Genomic DNA, 17,893 nt, shown 5'->3' with positions numbered 1-17,893 from the left:
TTTGGCAGTTCTATCTTGATGGAAAAGGTTGTAGCTGGGTATGGAAATCTCAGAATTGTTGGTGACCTTCCTAAGCCAGGATTCAGACACGGCAAGGACATCAGGGTTAGTGGAGTGTGCTAAAGCAGTGAGTAAAACAAACTTAGGGAGGTGGCTTCTCTCTTGAGGTCATGCCACAGCATCTCAATCGGGTTGAGGTCAGGACTGACTGGGCCACTCCAGAAGGCATATTTTCTTCTGTTGAAGCAATTCTGTTGTTGATTTACTTCTGTGTTTTGGGTCATCGTCCTGTTGCATTACCCAACTTCTGACGAGCTCAGTTGGCGGACAGCCTTACGTTCTCCTGCAAAATGTGTTGATAAACTTGGGAATTCATTTTTCTATCGATGATGGCAAGCTGTCCAGGCCCTGTGACAGCAAAGCAGCCCCAAACCATACTTTACAGTTGGGATGAGGTTTTGATGTTGGTGTGCTGTGCCTTTTTTTCTCCCCACGTAGTGTTGTGTTCCTTCCAAACAACTCAACTTTAGTTTCCTCTGTCCACAGAATATTTTGCCAGTAGCGCTGTGGAACATCCAGGTGCTCTTATATGAACTTCAGACTTGCAGCAATGTTTTTTTGGGACAGCAGTGGCTTCTTCTGTGGTGTTCTCCCATTAACACCGTTCTTGTTTAGTGTTTCACGTATCGTAGACTCGTCAACAGAGATGTTAGGATGTTCCATAGATTTCTGTAACTCTTTAGCTGGCACTCTAGGATTCTTCTTAATTAACCTCAATGAGAATTATGTGCTGTGCTCTTGCAGTCGTCTTTGCAGGACGGACACTCCTAGGGAGAGTAGCAACAGTGCTTAGCTTTCTCCATTTGTTGACAATTTGTCTTACCGTGGACTGATGAACATAAAGGCTTTTAGAGATTATTTTGTAACCCTTTCCAGTTTAATGCAAGTCAACAATTCTTAATCTTAGGTCTTCTGAGATCTCTTTTGTTCGAGGCATGGTTCACATCAGGCAATGCTTCTTGTGAATAGCAAACTCTAATTTAGTGAGTTTTTTTTATAGGTCAGGGCAGCTCTAACCAACATTTCCAATCTCGTCTCATTGATTGGACTCCACGTTTGCTGACTTCTGACTCCATACTTTTTCCAACCTACACGGTTAATTCTTAAATGATATATTCAATATAGGCATGAAAATACAATCATTTGTGTGTTATTAGTTTAGGCACACCGTGTTTGTCTATTGTTGTGACTTAGATGAAGATCAGATCAAATTTTATGACCAATTTATGCAGAAATCCCGGTAATTCCAAAGGGTTCACATACTTTGTCTTGCCACTGCACATAGAAATGGACTTTCAGAATGGAACACTATTCACTTGAATAATGTTTACATACTGCTTTACTCATTCCATATGTATATACTCTATTCTATTCTACTGTATTTTAGTCCATGCCACGCAGACATTGCTCGTCCTAAGATGGATATATTTCTTAATTGCATTCTTTTACTTTTAGATGTGTGTGTATTGTTGTGAATTGTTAGATACTACTGCACTGTTGGAGATAGGAACACAAGCATTTTGCTACACCTGCAATAACATCTGCTAAATATGTGTATGTGACCAATATAATTTGATTTGAACTTGTGGATATCATTTTTATGTCTGTGTGCAGTTTAAGGAAGTTTCTAACTAACTCTAGCGTAATTGCTTACTAGCGTTACCCATAGACTTCCAGTCATGGAGCTATCATGGCGCTAACGGCTCGCGAACCAACTATAACTTCCTTCATACTAGAGAGACAAAAAAATGGTATACACGGTTCCTATGACTCTGGGGAAGTAGATAAAGGGCCTCATTGCCAAAAACCTGAAGTATCCTTTTAAACGTGACCCATTAGAGGTTCCTCTCTTTTGTATAGTACACATTGTGTGTGTGTGTGTGTGTGTGTGTGTGTGTGTGTATACAGGCCTGTACAGCTGGAGGAGGTGATAATGGCCTTGTGTAGCCAGTTTGAAACACACTGCGACAGCCTCTTGCTTAGAAATGATCTTTTGCCAGGCATGTTGTTACCATAGCAGTATTGTGTTTTGTTTGGTTTTCCTATTTGAACAAGAGAATACGACCCAGTAAGCATAGCACTGCTCTCATTGCATTGCGAAGCATGAATTTGACGCACAACCTTGAACTCGTTGGGCCCATTGTTACCCACTGACTATAAGACATCCCTGCAGGTTTTTATTCGGCCTCAGCGGCTTCAAATGTTGGAATAGATGTTTTCTCAAATGACACATTATATCTCATGTTACATAGACATGGCCACAAATGAAATATTGTTGCTAGCTAAAGTGACTGCATTAGGGCTCCATCATAAATATTTGTTTATTCTCGAGGGCTCAATTATGGGATGGTTTTCTTTTGTGTTGCAGCTACGGCATGTTTGTAACATTGTGCATGTTACATAAATGGCTATTGTGTTCAATAAGAAAAGAGGTTGTTGCACTATATTTTCATTTTCCTCTATACTTGTATTTGCTTGACAAATGCTATCACTGTTCATCACTGGCCACATAGCTTAGAGTCAGGGATACCCGGTCTTGCTTTGCTTCATCAGAATGAATTAGTTTTGGCTTCATTGAACCGACTGCCAAAGCGTGATCCCAGCACCCAAGGTTGCAAAGCGTTCTGCTCCCAGGGGGACAGGAAATGAGTGACAGTACATACACACCTTGTAGCTCCCTACACACTCTCGCCTCCACACCACATTGGATAGGCTACTGCTACAGTACCTCACGCCTGTGAATCTGTGCTCTCTTCAAGATGAGTCAGTAATGCTGTGTTCTGTGTTCTTAATTATGCTAGGCCTGTTGGCTGAGGAGAAGCATGGCATGCATGAGACAAGCCTGGAAGAAAGCCCTGTCCTGAGTCACTCAGAGTAGAGAACAGGGCATGTGTCATGAGAGTGCCAGTGCGGTGCTGTAATCCATTTTGGTTTGCTCTCTTTCCTTTGGACGCTCTTTCTTGTGCAGCAATAGCTGTTCTACTGCATTCGCCTGGTATCTTTAAACTTTAAATATAGAGAAGAAAATGTATTTTGATTTCTTGTACACTATTTCAGCAAAGGATATATCTACACAAACATTTCACATACATGCTAAATTATATTTTCAAAAGGGCATTTTTCAATGTTGACTACTACTTCTACATACATATGTTACTGTTCAGTACTACTACTGTATTTACCGCTGTCACATTCCTCTCCCTCCTAGAGCTGACGTTTGCATGGATCTTCAATGAGTACCCCTACTTTGTCCAGCAAGATAGTCGTCGATTCATCTCCCAGGAGACAGGAAGTCTGTACATCGCTAAAGTGGAGCCTTCTGATGTGGGCAACTACACCTGTGTGGTCAACAATAGCATCACTAAGGGCAAAGTCCTCAGCTCTCCTACACCACTGGTCCTGAGGAATGACGGTAAGATCCCATCCTTTATGTAAACATACACGCTGATCAGTCTGCACAAGCTGCCCAGATTAAGCTCCTTATAAAGAGATAGGCGCTACACAGGCTACAACATCAATAGTCTACCTCGCTCAACGTGTATAGCATTGGCAGACAATACACAGTCTACAATAGACCATTCTTTCCTGATAGTCTATAATGCTAATTGTACTTGGTAAAAGACAGAGTAACCTTACCTCCTCAAAGGGAAAAGTCATTGGGTGGAGTTGCTGCCCTCCTAGCAGCTTGAATATTAGATTCAGTCTGAAAAGAAGTCACATCTCCACAGGAGATGAATACATACCATCCCCTCCCCCAGGTGTATTCTTCTTTGAATCTTTAATAAACCTTTTCCGTTTCTCTCCCTCTTACCAACCTCTCAGTAATCGTTTCTGTTCCACACACAAAGACCTTTGTGTTTCTGGGCCCATGTTATTGTTGAGCCTTGTCTTCCAAGGCGTAAAGTGTGTATGCCATTAATCATTGATGCCAAAATGCTGTTTGTGTATTGTTTCCCTTTCATAGGAGCAATGGGTGAATACGAACCGAAAATAGAAGTTAATTTCCCTGACACTGTTCCAGCTGCGAAGGGATCCACGGTAAAACTAGAATGCTTCGCACTGGGAAAGTAAGTGAATGTGCATGTGTTTGTGAGAGTGCAGTTTTATTTGTTATGCAGGTCTTTGTAATTAGAAGGTTTGCTGTTTATAGGATGCTGGAATATTAGTGATATCACTCATCGTCTTGAAGTCAAGTATCACAGACTTACAGAGGAGTAGAGAAAGCAGTAGCACATTGTGAGGATGTGAAAATCAAACATCCTTTCATATGTCCAGGAAGGCAAAGCTGTTGAAATTTGATACAGTGAAAATGGATGAAAGCCAGATTTCCAGATTTGTATGGTTACATTAATTCTAAAGGCTTTGGCAGCCTCCTCTTTAGAGAAAAATTGAATTCCGTTACGCAGTAAAAGCTTCTGTACAGTGAATCAACATTTTTTCACCTCAGACTGACAGACAGTCGTCATAAGGGATTTTTTCTCCTCATTGTATTGCAGCCCAGTCCCAGAAATAAGTTGGAGGAGAACCAGCGGTGTCCCATTTCCCAGTAAGGTGAAGATGAAGAACTCCAACGCTGTTCTTGAAATTCCACATTTCCAGCAGGAAGACACAGGGATGTATGAGTGCGTGGCAGAAAATAGCCGGGGAAAAAACGCTGCACGAGGTCGTATCGCCTTCCAGGGTAAGTGATCCATTTTACATTGAATGAATCCAGAGACACTTATGAGTCAATGTGCTGTTATAATAGATACCCACATTTGTAAATGTAGGCTTGGAGTCAGAATACTGGCTTTGGCCTTGGTTATCTGTTAGAAAACTTGGCAGTGTGAAATTTCAAGTTTTAATGTCACGTGCAAAAGTACAGTGAAATGCCTTTCTTGCAAGCTCCAAACCCAACAATGCAGTAATCAATATCAATATACCACTCAAAATAACCTAAGGTAGAACAAAAACACACAAGAAAAAAAGAAGAAGAACACAAGAACATAAGAAGCAGGGTTAGCTCCAATGCCATATTCCCAAGCCAAACCTTTTCAACTTCCTGAGGAGAAAGAGGTCTTCGCACCGTCTTCATGAGTGTGCACATGTGAGTGGACCATTTTAAGTCCTTAGTGATTTGGACACAGAGGTACTTGAAGCTCTCGACCCGCTCCACTGCAGCCCCGTCGCTGTGGATGGGGGCGTGATCGCCCCCCAGTTTCCTGTAATCCACTATCAGCTCCTTGGTCTTACTAACGTTGAGGGAGAGGTTGTTGTTCCAGCACCACACTGCCAGATCACTGACCTCCTCCCTGTAGGCTGACCTCTTCCCTGTCTCATTGTCTCCGGTGATCAGGCCTACCACCGTCGTGGCGTCAGCAAGCTTGATGATGGTGTTGGACTTGTACGTTACCACACAGTCGTGGGTGAACAAGGAGTACAGGAGGGGACTAAGCACACACCCCTGTGGGGCTCCCATGTTGAAGGTCAACGTGGCAGAGGTGATACTCTTACCACCTGGGATCGGCCCATCAGGAAGTCCAGGATCTAGTAGCAGAGGGAAGATGTTCAGTCCCAGGGTCCTAAGCTTGGTGACAAGCTTGGAGGGGACAATGGTGTTGAACTCTGAGCTGTAGTAAATGAACAGCATTCTGATATAAGTATTCCTCTTGTCGTGACGTTGTATTAGTTAATGTGATGACTGTTGCCCATTGAATGATTACAAGTTTCTAATTGCGTGATTAACTGAATCAAGCAATTATTAACTCATTAACCTGGGGCACCATGGGAAAACTAGTTTTTATTGAGTTTCTATTTCCCAAATTAACTCAGAATATCAGAATATCGATTTTACAACAGCCGCTAACAGCCGCTAATTAACCAGTTGCCTACCAAACCAGTTGCCTACCAATGTTCTGAACGTCATATAGCCCGTGAATCTGCACGGACCCGGGTCTCACCAATGAGTTCGTACCACACCAATCTTAGTTGAATATTTATTTACTAAAAAGGTAAAATGATGATAGAAGATACACATAGACAAAACACATTATAGGCTATTGATTAGAACTTAGTATAACGGGCCAACACACTATGGTGTGTGTTCCCCAAAAGGGGGATTTCAAAGAGAGAGAGAGAAAAAAGAAAGTACACGAGAGAAATATACATTTGGGTGAATTTGTCAGCTATGCTATTCTAACCCTAGCCTTGCCCCAAACTGCCGCTCTAATGGGTCAGAATATAATGATGTATTACGTGGGGATGATCTCCGAGGTTTCTCTGCGTGGACCGTCCAGGCTGCTCGATTACGCACTACTCCGGCGCACCTCTCTGATCGTCCTCCCGATGTCAGTGTCCTTTTGGCTTAGGAGTCTGTTCCCTCACCCTTTGCTCTGGAAGGGGTCTTCTGTGGACAGACAGCTCTGTAGCTCAGGGCTCACAGCATAGGAATGAAACCCTTTAGATACCACGATTCAATGGGAGATGGAGGCTAGGTGGTTTGACTTGAATTCACCCGCTTAGACACAGCTACTCATCCGTAGCTTGGATAGAAAAGGATTTCTTTGTCTTCAAACTTGCGTTGCATTCTGGGTTCGTTCACTTTTTAGACCTTTGCTGCAGCTTGGGTCACGTCGTCCTCTATGTAAATTCTATACTCACAGGTTTTATACCCTTGGGTCAGAAGTGGGCGTAACCGCCTTTAGGGCAATTCTCTGGACGTACCATGTTAATGAGGGCAAGGTCTAGATTTCACTCAAATCCAATTTTAGACAACTAACTTAACATTTCATCGTTACCAAAACATTCCCTTTGATTTGGACATTTTCCACACAAAGTACAATGTATAAACATAAAACATATACTAGGAAAACTCTTTACGTTACAATGTTTTCGTAATAACGTCATCTATTAACCTTTAATAACAAAACAAAAATGACATACATTTTCATATTCCATCTATCGTCATGACCACCATTGTGGCTGATGGGTAACCATTGTTCCAAAGTCCCTTTATTTCATGTTTAATGTTCTGAGGCTGGTTCTCCATAGTAACAGGACAAAGGAATTTGTCTGTGGCCTGATATTTACCAGGGGCGTAAGGGGTCATAAAACCCCCACATCTTCAGACCCCTAGATCTCTCCTCCTCTGTTGGGGTTGAGAGATAATCTGTAGGGTTGTGGTCTCCTGTAACCTGACCTGGTCAGGACAGTCATGACACTCTTATCTAGGTGGGTGAGGGCAGTGTGGAGTGCAATTGAGATTCCATCGTATATGGATCTGTTCAAATCAAATTGTATCGTCACATACGCACATTTAGCAGTTGTTATTGCGGGTGTAGTTAAATGCTTGTGTTCCTAGCTCAACAGTGCAGTAATATCTAAAAATTCACAACAACTAATCTAAAAGTAAAATCATGGAATTAAGAAATATATAAATGTTAGGATGAGCAATGTCGGAGTGGCATTGACTAAAATACAGTACAATAGAATACAGTATATACATTTGAAATGAGTAAAGCAGTATCTAAACATTATTCAAATGACTAGTGTTCCATTATTAAAGTGACCAGTGATTCTCTAAGGTGCAGGGTTGAGTAACCGGGTGGTAGCCGGCAAGTGATGGCTATTTAACAGTCTGATGGCCTATAGATAGAAGCTGTTTTTCAGTCTCTTGGTCCCAACTTTGATGCACCTGTGCTGACTTTGCCTTCTGGATGATAGTGGGGTGAACAGGCCCGATGTGACATCGGGTGCTGTAGGTGTTCTGGAGGGCAGGCAGTGTGCATTGGGCAGACCGCACCACCCTTTGGAGAGCTCTGCGGTTGCGGGCGGTGCAGTTGCCGTACCAGGCAGTGATACAGCCCGACAGGATGTTCTTAATTGTGCATCTATAAATGTTTGTGAGAGTCTTAGGGGCCAAGCCAAATTTCTTCTGCCTCCTCACAACACTGTCTGTGTGGGTGGACCATTTCAGATCGTCAGTGATGTGTTACGCAGAGGAACATTAAGCTTTCCACCTTCTCCACTGCAGTCCCATCAATGTGGATAGGGGTGTGCTCCCTCTGCTTTTTCCTGAAGTCCTCGATTAGCTCCTTCATTTTGTTAATGTTAATGCACCTCTCTGCCAGGTCCCTCACCTACTTCCTGTACTCTGTCTTGTCATTGTTGCTAATCGGCCCTACTATGGTTGTGTTGTCTGCAAACTTGATGATTGAGTTGGTGAACAATTGTGAACAACAGTTGTGAACAATGTTTCGAGACTTTCACTGTACTCAAGTCAGCACACAATTTGCTTTTGATGAAGAGGCATACCCCTCCCCCTCTCAATTTCCCTGAGTCTACTGTCCTGGCAGCTCGGTGAATGGAGAATCCAATGATGGAATATTAATTCAAACTGTTAAGGCACAATTCTGATATTATGTCAGCGGTCCACGATAACAATTTATTTTCAGTCTTGGCTCTGTTGTCCTTGTTATCATCATTATTTCTTTGACACATCATGTCCCTGACATCTGCATATTCCCTCTTTTCATAGCAAAACCCCATTGGCTGCAAACAATGATCGACGGGGCCCTGTCCATTGAGGAGAACCTGTTCTGGGAGTGTAAGGCAAACGGAAAACCCAAGCCCTCCTACAGTTGGCTGAGGAATGGAGACAACCTAATGGCAGAGGTATGTATGGAGTCTTGCATGTTAAACCACATCAGCATCTCCACATAGTGTGCTGTGCTTCAGCATCTCTGAACAGCTGATGGGGTCCAAATTCAGTCTGAGTAATACATCAGCAGCAAAATGTTTTAGTGGCTTTTCCAACTTGATGGCCATGGGAAATACATAGCTTATTAGTGGTCTACTGCTATTGACAACATTACTTTCTTTGTTTTTGTTGAAGCAGCAGGTCAGCATTTTCTACCCCCTCACCCTATCCCAGTTCCAACCTGAGCATACATACCAGAACAGGGTGCTATAAAGTGTTATTTCTTCCCCTCTCTTGTCTCTTCATAGTGTACAAGTAATTGCATTTGCGCCTGTGGACATAATAGACTGCTCTAGCAATACATATGCAGATCTGCTTGCTTTCTCGTCCACAGGGCCGGGTACAAATCGAAAACGGGGCTCTCTCCATAGCAGCATTAAACCTGTCAGACGCCGGAATGTATCAGTGTGTGGCTGAAAACAAACATGGCATTATTTATTCCAGCGCTCAGCTAATGGTGTTAGGTAAGATAGCTTTCCTCTCTGCTTTTATGTGTGTCTAGATTGCTGTGTGTTTGATCATATTCTTAAAGATAAAACTAGCACCCTGCCGTTGCCCTTTTCAACATTCACTCGCAGCCTCATTTAATGCCACTTCGGCTCCAGAGAAGAAAATATGAATCTGATGGAGTGTCTCATTTTACTTTCAATCATTTCACCATATTGATTTTGATACTACAAACGCATTGCACAGTGGTATCAGAGGGCTTTCTCATGTAGATTACATATCGATTTATTCGGAGAGCTTTGCTGAGTTCTATCTGACTGACTGGATGAGAAATCCAATTCTGTCTTGATATTTAATGACACTGGGGGTCTCAGATGATGACTGACAAAATGTGATGATGACAGACAAAGCCCAACGTTTAGAGAAGCCCATAGTGTGTAGTGAGGACTGGTCTCTATGGGGGAGGGGGGAAAGGGCTTCATCGCTGACATGGCTTCATCACTGAAGCTCTGGAGCAGTTCCTATGGAGATCCTGGTTTTGATGCCATTGGATAGGGCAAGGAGGGAGGGAATGACAGTCAATCTCAGCTCAGCACAGTTGATCTGTGAGTTGGTTCAAGTTGTCTTCTTCACTTCCCCCCCTGTGTCTCCTAAAGCATCACCTCCCAGTTTCTCCAAGAATCCACTGAAGCCCCTGCTGAAAGCTCGCTCAGGCAGTGAAGTGGTTCTGGAGTGCAAGCCCCAAGCCTCGCCCCGGGCAATTAGCCTGTGGAAGAAAAGCAATGAGATCGTGCAGAAAAACGAGAGGTAGTGTGAAACCCAGCATGAACAAAGGGCAGCTGTGTGTTATTAGAATATTTGCAGATGTGTGGATGAATAGGGGGAAAGGCCTATGAGAAGAAAACAAACCCCTGGAAAAATTTAGATATAGATAGTAAATGTTGTATGCGGAGTCTGTGCATATTGAATGCTTAGCATATGCAAATACCTACATTTCAGTCATTCAGGTTTCAGTCAGGCTTATTTTGTTTAAATTAAAAAATTCACATGCAGATAACCATCTTTTGGATGGCAAGCCTGGGTAGAAGGATTGGCATTAGGACACCAATTTCACAGGAAATTGCTAAATGCAAAGTCAATTGTTTTCTCTGTTGGAATACAAGGAAAAATGGAAATTATGTTGAAACGGAAGGCTATTATGCATCCTAGCACTTGGACTGTATTCAAAAATGGCTCTTCTATTCTCTACCCAAGCAACAGCTCAGAACCTCTGTTATTTATCCCCTAGGATTACTCTGCTTGCCAACGGGACACTGAAGATTGTCAACGCAACCAGAAGGGATGCGGGGAGCTACACATGCATCGCTAAAAATCAGTTTGGGACTGCAAGCGCCACCGGAAGACTCCTTATCACAGGTGTGATATCATAACGTGTTCTCACAATAAGCCCGATGCATCTCCCAAAAACTTTTCATTTTGGTTCATGATTTTAACGTAATTGCCATTTTTAACATCAACCGCTGTCATTACTGTCGGATATTTTTATCTACTGTCTTGTACTGATTATTGTACCAATAATTCCAGCCTAACATTTAATGAAAGTGATCGTTACAATTTGTCCGTACTACTTCAATTGGTCATTACTATTTTGTCTGTACATAGACAAGGTTGTAATTTTGCAATTAAAGCAATTGGAATTGATTTCACTAGAGAGAGTGGTGAAATAGACAAGTTATTATACAGCAATTAAGTGAAGGTCTTTATTTATGGGTGTGGTGACGTAGTGTGTTGGTGCAGTTATCAGGTACATGTATTGTAAGCGTCCGTCACTACCTCCATTGTTTTTCTCATTAGCTTTTTTAGGTCATACGCCAACAGCTGAACCCTGTAATCTAATGGAATTTAATTATCCTGACCTTTCTCTTACAATGCCCATACTCCACTGCAGCCACCATTGGGAATGTATTCTGCTTGCATAATCCTACTTCAAACATTTTCCCCCAATTTGACCATGCAAATATGAAGTGTTAACCAGAAATTGTGTTAACCTGGCTAGGACTGGGGTACCGCTAGCAACAGCCAGTGAAAGTGCAGCGCGGCAAATTCAGAACAACAAAAATCTCATAATTAAAATTCCTCAAGCATACAAGTATTTTACACCATTTTAAAGATATAATTCTCGTTAATCCAGCCACAGTGTCTGATTTCAAAAAGGATTTACAGTGAAAGCACCACAAACGATTGTTAGGTCACCACCAAGCCACAGAAAAACAGCCATTTTTTCCAGCCAAAGAGAGGAGTCACAAAAATCAGAAATAGAGATAAAAATGAATCACTAACCTTTGATGATCTTCATCAGATGACACTCATAGGACTTGATGTTACACAATACGTGTATGTTTTGTTTGATAAAGTTCATATTTATATAAAAAAAATCTGATTTACATTGGCACGTTACGCTCAGTAGTTCTAAAACATGCGGTGATATTGCAGAGAGCCACATCAATTTACAGAAATACTCATAATAAACATTGATAAAGATATTACTATTATACATTAAACTTTAGATAAACTTCTCCTTAATGCAACCGCTATGTCAGATTAAAAAAAAAAAAAACTTTACGGAAAAAGCAAACCATGCAATAATCTGAGTACAGCCTTTAGACAACAAAGCAGCCAAAAGATTGGGTAGTCAACATTAATCAGAAATAGCATTTTAAATATTCACTTACCTTTGATGATCTTCATCAGAATGCACTCCCGGGAATCCCAGTTCCACCATAAATGTTTGATTTGTTCGATAATGTCCATCAGTTATGTCCAAATATCTTATTTTGTTAGGGCGTTTGGTAAACAAATCCAAAAGCGTGTTCAGGTCGCGACGAACGTCGGACGAAAAGTTCAAAAAGTTCCGTTACAGCCCGTAGAAACATGCCAACCTAAGTATGGAATCAATCTTTAGGATGTTTTTAACATAACACTTCATTAATGTTCCAAACGGACAATTCCTTTGTCTGTACAAATGAAGTGGAACGTAGCTACTTTTCACATGAGCGCGCAAGACCGAGGCTGTGGCACTCTGCCAGACCACTCACTCAAAGAGCCCTTATGAGCCCCTCCTTTAGAGTAGAATCCTCAAAACAGGTTCTAAATACTGTTGACATCTAGTGGAAGCCTTGGGAAGTGAAACATAACTAATATCACCCTGTATCTTCAATGGGGGCTGATTTGAAAAACTACAAACCTCAGATTTCCCACTTCCTGGTTGGATTTTTTCTCTGGTTTTTGCCTGCCATATGAGTTCTGTTATACTCACAGACATAATTCAAACTGTTTTATAAACTGTTTGAATGACTAATAATAATATGCGTATATTAGTATCTAGGACATAGGAGGCAGTTCACTCTGGGCATGCTATTCATCCAAAAGTGAAAATGCTGCCCCCTATCCCAAAAAGGTTCAATGTTAGTTAGGCAACAATAGTTTGAAAGTTAAGTTCTAGAAGCTAGATACATGTAGCTATGGTGATCCTTGTCATAATAATAGTTTGATATAATTATAATCTTAAACACTAGAGTTGTTTGAATTTAGTGGATCCCACCCAGAGAGTATTAAGATGCATACTAAACTGTCGTTGCCTGGACAGAGCCCACCAGAATCACCCAGAGGCCTGCTAACATGGAGATCATTGTTGGCGAGAGTATCGTGCTGCCCTGCCAGATAGCCAGCGATCCAGCCTTGGATGTGTCTTTCTCCTGGGAATTCAACGGGCAGCTCATAGACTTCCACGGGGATGCCGACCATTTCGACAGAGTAGGAGGGGTAAGTCATCAGCAGCATTGGACCACCGCTGTGAGGCTATTCTACACTCTTAGAAAAAAGGGTTATTCAGCTATCCCCATAGGAGAACCCTTTTTGGTTCCAGGTAGAACAATTTTGTGATCCATGTAGAACCCTCTGTAGAAATGGTTCTACATGGAACCCAAAAGGCTTTTTCAAAGGGTTCTCCTACTAGGAAAGCCGAAGAACCCTTTTAGGTTCTAGATAGCACCCTTGTTTATAAGAGTGTGGGATATTTTTTTCACACAGTGTGGCAGACTATACAAAACAATATGCCTTATTTGGAAACTGTATAATCTCTGTATAATAGGTTGGCTACATCTTAAAAACATCTGAAAGCCCTATTGTCACACAGTAGGCTACTTTATTAAATGTGTATTCAAGAAGAGTACAAATGAAGGATGTGTTGGGATCAAATCTTAGCAGCAGTCTCATTGAAGTGTTGCTTCAATAGGCTGTATTTAATTTCCATTGTTTCAAGCTATAGTTTCTCTTTTTCAATGAATCTGCAATGCATATTTCCTCTCCCTGTCTATTGGACAGCTCATACTAATTGCAACGTTATCAATAAGACAATATAAAGGTGAAAAGCCATAGTATTTCATAGGAGATCATGCTAATCCATAAAATGTTTCTATGGTGGAATAAGCCTGATTAATTAAAAGTATTTTTACTTTTCATCCATCCACCTCAAGGGAGAACATTTTGTTATCATCTCTCTTTGCTGTAATTTAATTTGCATACCTATTTATGAATCTTGTGCCCCGAAAGAGTTTTATAATGAGTTGGCTGGCATTAACCAAGGGCAAGCCTTGGCACCTGTAAAATTCCTCATTCCTTGAATTAACGATAAGAGACTACTCTTTGTTGAAAATATGTGTTCAGTTTTGATATTAATTTGTTCTGCACTTGTCTCTGCCAAATAGTTTTAGGGAAATGTTTTCACTGTTTTATGGATTCATTCCTCACCCGAGGTTCATTGTATGGATATACTGTAGTTGGAAAAAAAATTAATGAATGGATAAAAGTTGAGGTTGGTATTGGAGTTGAACCCCTCCAATGTTGTGGTCATGCTAAGTTCACTCCTGCGTGGAAATTACAAATGACATTGACATGTGGACACACACATAATGAGAAAGAGTTTTCACAGATTCCATATCCCAATGCCCAAGGAGATTACCAGTTCCTCTCAACAGCTTCTAATGAATGAATTAACATAATTAAACCAGATCTGCCTCATAGCTTCCTGCCTGCCAAAGCATGGGATTTAACCCCTCGTACTCCGGTCAGACATCTGCTGGCTGGTATGTCAGACGTAGACATGGCATAAGCATGTTAACCTCTCAGAGGAGAGGAGTGCCATGCCATCCCTTAGCTTCACATAAGTGCCACTCTGCTCCGCTTGGTCTTTGACTCTGAAACGTGAGGATCCTCAGGCTGTTCATTAGAGGGTCTTCACGGATCCACCTGTACCCAAATACCCGAGAACCGGGTCTAGGTCGGATCTGATACGGGTCTCAGGTATGTGTCTCCAGGTCCGTTTAGAATGGTTCTCTATATATAAACAAATATTTATGCATATCGGGTCCGGGTGGGAAAGCCCCAGGTCCATTTCGGAACAGGTCTAACTTTTTGGACCTATGAAGACCTCTAGCGTTCATACCCAATTGCAGCCAAGCCAAGTTGTGGTCACTGCCCAGTGAGTTGATGAAATCTGGCGTGACTTGAGTGTGTCTAACCTGGCTAGCCCTCAGGTGAATCATCTCTGCACAAGCACACTCCAAGTCCTGAAGGATGACATGCTGTGTATGTGTAACAGATCACTTCACCAAGTGAACATTGGCCCTGGATTTTTGGAATGTGAGTTCCAACTCCCCAGAGTGATGGTAGCCTTGATATGTGCCTAATAATTAACTGCAGATACAGTGGTCCAGGTAGAACCTCTTTTTTTTCTCTCACCCGTTTACACACAATACTCCATAATGACAAAGTGAAAACATGTTTTTAGACATTTTTTCAAATGTATTGAAAATGAAATACAGAAATATCTCATTCCATAATTATTCACACCCCTGAGTCAATACTTTGTAGAAGCACCTTTGACTGTGAATACAGCTTTGAGTCGTCTTGTGTATGTCTGTATCAGCTTTACACATATGGATTTGGGGATTTTCTCCCATTCTTCCTTGCAGATTTTCTCAAGCTCTGTTAAGTTAGATGTCTTCAAGTCTTTCCACAAATTTTCAGTGAGATTCAAGTGTGGGCTTTGTATGGGCCACTCAAGGACTTTCACATTCTTGTTCTGAAGCCATGTAAGTCTTGCTTTGACTGTATGCTTGGGGTCATTGTCCTGTTGGGAACTTACATTTTTGCACTCTGAAGCAGGTTCTCTTCAAGCATTTGCCTGTATTTGACTCCTTTCATTGTTCCCTCTATCCCTACCAGTCTCCCAGTCCCTGTTGCTGAAAAGCATCCCATAGTATGATGCTGCCACTGCCATGCTTCACGGTTGGGATGGTGTTAGACAGGTGATGAGCTGCATACAGGCCAAAGAGTAACATGTTTGGCTCATCAGACCACTGAATCATTTGCCTTATGCTCTCATAGTCTTTCATGTGCCTTTTTCTCAGGAGTGGTCTCTGTATGGCCACTCTCCAATAAAGCCCAGAGTGGTGAAGTGACTGTTGTCCTTCTGGCAGGTTCTCCTATTTCAGCAAAGGAACTCAGATTTTATGTCAGTGGTCCTTCTTGCCGGTTGCTCAGTTTGGTCGGACGGCCAGCTCTAAGCAGAGTCTGGGTAGTTCCATATTTTTTCCATTTCCCAATGATGGAAACCACTATGCTCTTGGAACCTTTCAACACTCTAGAAATGGTTTTATAACCTTCCAGAGATATGTGCCTCATAGCAATTATATCTCAGAGATATACGGACAGTTCCTTGGACTTCGGCTCTGACTTCAACTGTTAACTACGGGACCTTGTGTAGATAGTTGTGTATCTTTCTAAATCATGCCCAAACAATTGAATTGGAACAAGTTTTTCATTTTTATTTCTTATTTCACCTTTATTTAGTCAGGTAGGCTAGTTGAGAACAAGTTCTCATTTGCAACTGCGACCTGGCCAAGATAAAGAATAGCTATTTGACACATACAACAACACAGAGTTACACATGGAATAAACAAAACATACAGTCAATAATACAGTAGAAAAAAGAAAACAAAAGTCTATATACAGTGAGTGCAAATGAGGTAAGATAAGGGAGTTAAGGCAATAAATAGGCCATGGTGGCGAAGTAATTACAATAGAGCAATTAAACACTGGAATGGTAGATGTGCAGAAGATTAATGTGCAAGTAGCGATACTGGGGTGCAAAAGAGCAAGATAAATAAATAAACACAGTTTGGGGACGAGGTAGATAGATGGGCTGTTTACAGATGGGCTATGTACAGGTGTAGTGATCTGTTGTAACGGTCTGAGTGTAGTAGGTGAGGAGTCAGGCGCAGGAAGCAGAGAGTTCAGGGGAGTGCTATTTTAATGCACTGATAAACGCTGAACATAAGCCAACCCTCACAAAAACACAGGGCGTACTGAACAAACAAATGCCCCAAACAGGGGGACTTAAACTGTCCAGGGAAAACCCACAAAATGGGAAAACACAAAACCCAATAGACGTGCACATAAGCACACCAAACAGACGATCACAATAATTAATCCCGCACAAGGAACCCTGCGGGCCGGCTGACTAATAAAGCCTACTACCTAACTCAAAACAGGTGCACACAATCAACACATAAGGAGGGGGAGGAAATAATCAGTAGCAGCTAGTAGGCCGGCAACGACGACCGCCGAGCGCCACCCGAACGGGAAGGGGAGTGTCCTTCGGTCGGAGTCGTGACATCTGTGAGGTGCTCTGACAGTTGGTGCTTAAAGCTAGTGAGGGAGATGTGAGTCTCCAGCTTCAGTGATTTTTGCAGTTCATTCCAGTCATTAGCAGCAGAGAACTGGAAGGAAAGGCGACCAAAGGAGGAATTGGCTTTGGGGGTGACCAGTGAGATATACCTGCTGGAACGCGTGCTACGAGTGGGTGCTGCTATGGTGACCAGTGAGCTGAGATAAGGCAGGGCTTTACCTAGCAGAGACTTGTAGATGACCTGTAGCCAGTGGGTTTGGCGACGAGTATGAAGCGAGGGCCAACCAACGAGAGCATACAGGTCGCAGTGGTGGGTATTGTATGGGGCTTTGGTGACAAAACGGATGGCACTGTGATAGACTGCATCCAATTTGTTGAGTAGGGTGTTGGAGGCTATTTTATAGATGACATCGCCAAAGTCGCGGAACGGTAGGATGGTCTGTTTTACGAGGGTATATTTGGCAGCATGATTGAAGGATGCTTTGTTGCGATGTAGCAAGCCGATTCTAGATTTAATTTTGGATTGGAGATGCTTAATGTGAGTCTGGAAGGAGAGTTTACAGTCTAGCCAGACACCTAGGTATTTGTAGTCCACGTATTTGTAGTCCACGTATTCTAAGTCAGAGCCGTCCAGAGTAGTAATGATGGACGGGCGGGCAGGTGCGGGCAGTGATCGATTGAGTAGCATGCATTTTGTTTTACTTGCATTTAAGAGCAGTTGGAGGCCACGGAAGGAGAGTTGTATGGCATTGAAGCTCATCTGGAGGTTAGTTAACACAGTGTCCAAAGAGGGGCCAGAAGTATACTGAATGGTGTCGTTTGTGTAGAGGTGGATCAGAGACTCACAGACAGCAAGAGCGACATGATTGATGTATACAGAGAAGAGAGTCGGCCTGAGA

The 17,893-nt window shown here is 42.2% G+C and overlaps 2 protein-coding genes across 6 annotated transcripts in view; both read left to right on the top strand.

The window, feature by feature from the left end:
* Positions 1 to 17,893, top strand: part of LOC110494603 (E3 ubiquitin-protein ligase PDZRN3-B) — a 562,549-nt gene that overhangs the window by 227,194 nt on the left and 317,462 nt on the right. The window lies entirely within an intron of this gene.
* The window catches only part of LOC110494605 (contactin-3), an 83,829-nt gene that overhangs the window by 48,090 nt on the left and 17,846 nt on the right, over positions 1 to 17,893 (top strand). For all 4 annotated transcript variants that reach the window (XR_016488048.1, XM_021569821.3, XM_021569820.3 and 1 more), the window contains exons 6-13: positions 3,269 to 3,472; positions 4,025 to 4,127; positions 4,557 to 4,741; positions 8,576 to 8,712; positions 9,132 to 9,261; positions 9,901 to 10,051; positions 10,533 to 10,660; positions 12,891 to 13,066. Coding sequence is in view for 3 of the 4 variants with exons in the window: in XM_021569821.3 (XP_021425496.2) it covers positions 3,269 to 3,472; positions 4,025 to 4,127; positions 4,557 to 4,741; positions 8,576 to 8,712; positions 9,132 to 9,261; positions 9,901 to 10,051; positions 10,533 to 10,660; positions 12,891 to 13,066 (1,214 nt within the window). In the remaining variant the exon portion in view is untranslated. The remainder of the gene's footprint in view (positions 1 to 3,268; positions 3,473 to 4,024; positions 4,128 to 4,556; positions 4,742 to 8,575; positions 8,713 to 9,131; positions 9,262 to 9,900; positions 10,052 to 10,532; positions 10,661 to 12,890; positions 13,067 to 17,893) is intronic.

This window comes from Oncorhynchus mykiss, chromosome 17, assembly GCF_057628025.1.
Source record: "Oncorhynchus mykiss isolate SJ-2025 chromosome 17, ASM5762802v1, whole genome shotgun sequence".
Taxonomy (NCBI): Eukaryota; Metazoa; Chordata; class Actinopteri; order Salmoniformes; family Salmonidae; genus Oncorhynchus; species Oncorhynchus mykiss.
The sequence above is the reverse complement of the archived record's forward strand: the minus strand, read 5'-3'. Positions and strand labels throughout refer to the sequence as shown.